The following is a 6,074-nucleotide window of genomic DNA, read 5'->3' on the forward strand; positions in this document are numbered from 1 at the left end:
CGTTGTTGTTGCTGCTGCACGTGACCATCGCGTAAGGCTGACGCGCGCTGTGTTTGACGACCTTCCGCTAGAAACAACAAACCCGAACCATTTAAATTTCCTACCAACCGCTCAGTCACAAGCGAGCGAGCGCATGCAACAGCGATCGACATTTGTTGCACGCAAACACACGCAACACGCACACGCTTGCATGTTGAAGGAAGTAAATTTAACGTTTTGGATGTTTTTTTTGTTTGGTGAGCCAACCCCAACACTAACAACAGTTAACAACTCACTGAAAGGGCATCAATCAGCGGGGCACAACGGCTCGAAGGAAATGCCTATTGATTACTGCCAGTGCTTCGATTTGGAAACGGAATGCGTGCTGGCATTCCACGCATTGCGGAGGAATGCACGCCACGCCATTGATTTTATGATCGACGACCGATCGGACAGGACAACAGGGCGCTGTTTCCGAGAAAAAAAATTTTATTGGGCGTGAAGTTCTCAAACAAAATCGAGTTTCGCGGCAGTGATTTGTGAGTCATCGGAACGGAACGAAATGCTTCCGGGCTGGCTGCGAAGAAGCCGAGCCGAAAAATTTATAGACAACGCTTAGGCGATAAATAAGCAGCGTTTTTTCTCTTAAAACCCCGCCCGACAATGGAATTAAACGAGACGTTCTTTATTACTTATTTACTTACTTATCCGGCTACAACCGTCGAGCGGTCTTTGCCTGCTTTAAGGAATCTTTCCACCGCTCGCGGTCGAGAGCCTTCGTCCACCACATCTGGATACCGGCCGATATCGCGTCCCGGTCGACGCAATCTCTCCATCTCACACGGGGCCTACCACGCCCCCTCTGTCCCTCCGGACGGCCTAAGTGGACTTCACGGGCTGGTTCGTCGTCCGCCATTCTCATAACATGACCAGCCCACCGGAGCCTGGCGAGACGCACACGCTGCACGACAGTGAGGTCGTCGTACATTGCGTACAGCTCGCTGTTGTAGCGGCTCCTCCATTGTCCCTCCTCACATACGGGGCCAAATATCAATCTGAGCATCTTCCTCTCGGACGCGGCTAAGAGGGTTTCATCAGTTCTTTATTAAAAATGTTAAATCTGTCGATGATCTCTTAAAATAGGTGCCGCTCGCGCTCGCGGATCTCCGGGACCGGATTGTGAAAATAATGCCACCGAACGCGTCCGTCGAGCGCGAAGCGATTTGCGGTAAAACTAGCAATAAATCAGCGGCCAAACAAAACCCCAGCCCCCAACTGCAACGGACCGCGACTGAGGGGCGACCGTCAACATAAAACACATCTGGCAATCGGCGCGATGCCGCGTTGCAACATCGCATTAATGATTGGTGCCGCCGCCGCCGCCGTTTTGGGTGGCACGTTCCGCGGACATGCTACTAGTCACCCCTCGATCTCTCGATCTCTCTCTCGCATCATCCGGAGTGATGTTCCTCCTCTCGGGCGGCTATTCTTCGTGGGTGACTGATTCGCTGGTAAGAAAAGTGGTCAGCCCGCGTGCGTCAAGTGCGTCCGAGAGAAGAGAGAATGCCCACGCCACACAAAAAAAAGCCCCAAAGAGCCGCCAAAGGGAAACAGTGAAGCGGAAACCCTGAAAATTCAAAGCATCGTCTTCCACGAAACTTATGCCACGCAGCCCAGCGGCGATGTTTTCTTGAGAAACCTGGGAGGGCGGTAGATGGTGGTGCCGCCACAGTCCACCCGCAGCATATTTTGCATTGCAAATCTACCCCCGTTGGAGCCTGTGTAGGTTAACGAAACAAGATTTAAATGCACAACACACACAAATGAGCGCGCCCGCGATGAAGAATGGTGTTTGCTGACTCAAAAAACGATGACGCGGTGGCCCTGGCAACGGTTAGCGATACACTTTACAAGCGAACATTTTTGCGTCCCGACCGCGGGGGGCGTGGGTCATTAAATTAAAATAATGTTTTACATTTGGTGCACACACATTTACGTTGGACTTGATTCATCGTTTGTTTTTTTTTTAATAGTACCATTCCGACAGATATTCAAACAATTTGTTCGGATGATACAATTGGTCAAAGGTTCGAAGAAATTTCAATAAAGTAACATGACACTGCAACGTTACATTGCGCGAACTAGCGAGCTCCAAAAAACCACGAGCCCGAAACATTGGCTGAGTGAAAGTTATCACTTTACAGTAGTCGTTCGGAACACGCGCCGCCGTAGTGTAATTATTCCACGGCTGCTGGGGAGCCCATCGGTTGGGAAAACGATGATCGGCAGCACTCCAGTCGGTGAAAATTACGATCATCGCCAAAGTTCGAAAGGTGTCGGTTACGGGGAAAGGGTGCCGCCACTAGTTTGCTTAGCGTTAAAAAAATCATCCGAAAAGGTAAGGGGGTTCAGAGAACCCATACAGTCGCATCTTTAACATCTCGCGTCTCGCTCTTTCTCCGGGCGGCACACTTTGGACAATCAATACGGAATGGAAAATCAATTCGATCGGGAAATCACTTTTTTCGGTGGTCAGGCGCCGTAATGGATCGGCAGTCCGCGTGGCCGAGAAAAGAGAGACTAACAACCCTCAAAAATGCCGAATACGAGCCCTCTGTGCAAAGGCACTTGGCATTACCTCTTCCAATTAAACTTTAATTGTCTTAAGCCGGATTTCGGCTTCCTTACGCAAAAAGGGTGGCCCGCATCTTGCGCAAATGAAGAACAACAAGTGTGGGGGCCCGCACTGCAGCAGCAAAGGGTCAATCCACGAAAACGGAGGAGGAATCACGCATTGACGTCACGGGCTGAAGGAAAGCGAAGCACCCAATGAGTGGCCCCCGATGAGGGCCCCATTAATCGGGTTGGACCCCCCCTCGGTTGGGGCGACTACTAATTTCAAGAAAACCAATCTCCCATCGCCAGTCATAAATAACACTAAAAGGACACCATTTTGGTCTGCCAGCGTCACACAATAACGCGCCGGTAGAGTCCTTTTATTCCGAGAGACCACCACCATTGCTGGCAAGTTGTTCGCATAATCGGCGGCGGTTTCTCGAGTTGGACAATGGCCAAACAGCCATGGAATTGAGAAGCGGAGATGCACAATACGAAAATTGGTCGACCTCGTGTGTGTGTGAATTGGTCAGTGCGAACTCCCATTAATGTCGTCGGTACGACTCTGTCAGATAGCAAGATACGAATAAATTGGGAGAAAAGAGATCCCTCTTTCTTGTCCGGGGTCCGGGGACCAATAAAAGGCACCCTACGCCACGCGATGGGCTTCTTTTTAATCAACCACAAACGGCGACTCCATTCACAACTCGCACTGGCAGCAGCAGTAAACAATAAATTATGCACGACCACAATAGTGACGACACTTTCGTGAGCTGCCGCTGCACGAATTTTGTGCGCTATTGCGAGACACGAAAACGGGGACAGGTTTTTGGTGGCTGACTCTACTGGGAGAACGAGAGAGAGAGAAAACAAGTGTCTTCGGGAAGAGCCCGAGAAAGTGGCGCGACCACAATCCGAGCCTCGACCTTATTCTTCCCGCGTTGGGCTCCAGATGATGATTCCCGGACTGTCTTTGGCCTGGTACTACTACTACTATGTGTGTGTGTGTTGTAAAAAAAAACAACACGCGAACACGATTACCCAACACATATACACGCCCCATCCATACTCCGGTCCGAACCCGGAGCGACTCTGAAGTCTTTTTAAAGACCCCACCAGCAGCAGCAGTAAGCCCCCTGTCTGAGAAAGTTGCCGACCGTTGTTTGTTCTATTGTTTTGCGTCACTCGCGCGTGAGGAGCGCCGATGGGAATAAGAACGTGAGGAAATGCAACTGCGGCCACCCCGTAACTCCCTACTACACAGGTGGATAACGGCGTTCGGGTAACCACCAGCCAGCCCTCCGAGGGGTTTGTTGACCATCATCTCGCCATCTTCTACGCGCTCTAGGCACGCACAGGCCGCGACCCCGCCGACCATAACAAAACCTCATCCTGGTTCGTTGGAAAAAAAGCTTCCGTTGGTGGTGGAGATGACAAACAGTGGAATGAAATAATTACAAGCACAGACACAGCACAACAACACAGAGCTCATGCTCTCAAGCGCACCCCGGAGGCTCCTCCATAAGTCACGGCAAAGCATTAGTGGCCAGGGCAGGCCCACAATTGGGGGGCAATCGTAAAGCAACGGCGCATCGCCGGAATATATTAGCTTGTGGCCACTGCCTCAATCATCACCAGAGAACACCGGAGTCCGGCATAAGAATTTGTAATGAAAGTCGGCCTTCTTGTTCGACTTGTGAGTGTGTTGGTGACTCGCAGGACCTACTGACCAAGATTTGCCGTTGACGATGATGGTGGCGCTCCTGATGACGTCGTCGTCGTCGGGGTTGTCGGTGCACAGGTGGTGGTTGCTGGTGGTGGTGGTGTTACCGTTGGCGGGGGAGAGTTGGATGAGGAACTCGGTCCGGAGGATACCGGCGGTGAGGCGGACGACGAGGACGATGATGAGAATGGTGACGAAATCGGGGAGGATATCGAAGATGAGGCTGGACCCAATCCGGACGGTGGCGAAGAATCGGACGGCGACAGGAGCAACAACGGGGAGGCTCTGTACGAGGAGTTGCTGGTGCTACTCGTCACGAGACAGGAGGTAGACTTGGTCCACCCGGGAATGGCGGCGGGCGGTGCCGTACCGAGCAGTGCCCGGTGCTGCTGATGAAATAGACCATTCTGATAGAGCTGCTGTGGATCCCGCTGGGGGATCAACTGGTACGGCGGCGGCTGCGGGTGTTGGTCTGTCCGTCCGTTGGTCTGTATTGGCCCGGTGCCGGTCAGCAGTGAGGGCGAAGTCAGCACCGACGTCGACAGTGACGGACGGAGTCGATTGTACAGGTACTGCTGGTAGTGGCTTACCGAGCCCCCCGCCGTCTGCTGGTGCTGCTGCTGCTGGTAGTACTGCTGGTGCAGCACCGACGAGGTCTTTGGTTTCTTGCTGTTGTACACGATGAACTTGTGGTTGAGCATGCCCTTGCCACCACCACCGGCGGTCGTCTGCCCCGACCGGTGCGTGTTCAGGAACGAAATCGTAAACTTATCCCGCTTCCGGCCCGGATCGGCCGGCCCGATGATGGCACCATCACTTTCACCACCCACATCCGACGCCGACGACCCGGTGGCTGCGGGGCTTCCCCTATCGCCGCCATTCTTCAGCACGGCCTGGTCCGGTTTAATAAATCCCGGACCTTCGTCCGACTGGTACCGGCGGTGATTAAAGTTCCTGTAGCCCTTCTGGTTGTTGTTCGTATCGTTCAGCGGCAGCAGTGGCGATGGGGACGGTGACTGCGGCGGACCCACGGTGGTGGTCCCGTCGACCACATCCAGCGATCCGCCGTTGTGGCCATTCCGTTGGTGCCCGTTCCGATCGCTGTCGGGAACCGGCAACGCAGCCTCTCCGATTGCAGCACTCCCGACAACTCCATTTCCGCCACCGGCTAGCCGTCGCCCTCGGCCACCACCACCACCTGCCGGTCCTCCACCGCCGGGACCGGCACCGTTCACCGATTGAATGAACACTCCATCGCCGGTGATTTTAATTGTCGTCACCATTTTACTGAGCGACAGACGGACGTGCGTTCCAATCAAGCACCCGGACTAATTGCTATAAACGCGAAGCCGCAATCAAAGACAACCCAGTTGACAGTTCACAACGCTCGCGCGCCCGCGATCGATCGACAGTCTATCTATCGCCGCCCGACCCCAACATTAATCACCATGTCAACACACGTACACAAACACACACACACGCGCGCGAGAGGCCCATGCGCAGCAGGCGGCGACGACGACACGACACACGACGAGGCAAAAGTATCACAGGAGCCGCCGCGGAGATAATGAACCGCGATGTGGACTTTATGATGAGCTAATGACATGCAAAGGCGCGACGCTAAACAAGGAGAAACACCATCAAATGCAATTGCACATTAATGAGACAAACACACACACACACATGCACACCACATTCTGTCACGTGACGCTTGTTCATTAATTCTACACCACGGGAGACACGGGAGACACGGGAG

General features: G+C 53.4%; 1 protein-coding gene across 1 annotated transcript; it reads right to left on the reverse strand.

The window, feature by feature from the left end:
* Nucleotides 1–4,317: 4,317 nt before the first annotated feature.
* LOC128276012 (putative uncharacterized protein DDB_G0277255) lies at nt 4,318–5,601 on the reverse strand. Its single transcript, XM_053014481.1, has one exon. It carries the CDS (start codon nt 5,599–5,601, stop codon nt 4,318–4,320), a length of 1,284 nt encoding a protein of 427 aa, XP_052870441.1.
* Between the last annotated feature and the right edge of the window lie 473 nt (nt 5,602–6,074).

Source organism: Anopheles cruzii, unplaced genomic scaffold (genome assembly GCF_943734635.1).
Source record: "Anopheles cruzii unplaced genomic scaffold, idAnoCruzAS_RS32_06 scaffold00292_ctg1, whole genome shotgun sequence".
Taxonomy (NCBI): domain Eukaryota; kingdom Metazoa; phylum Arthropoda; class Insecta; order Diptera; family Culicidae; genus Anopheles; species Anopheles cruzii.

Bases quoted from the DNA above. Each gene is read 5' to 3' on its own strand.
- LOC128276012 (XM_053014481.1), bottom strand. From the start codon at position 5,601: ATGGTGACGACAATTAAAATCACCGGCGATGGAGTGTTCATTCAATCG.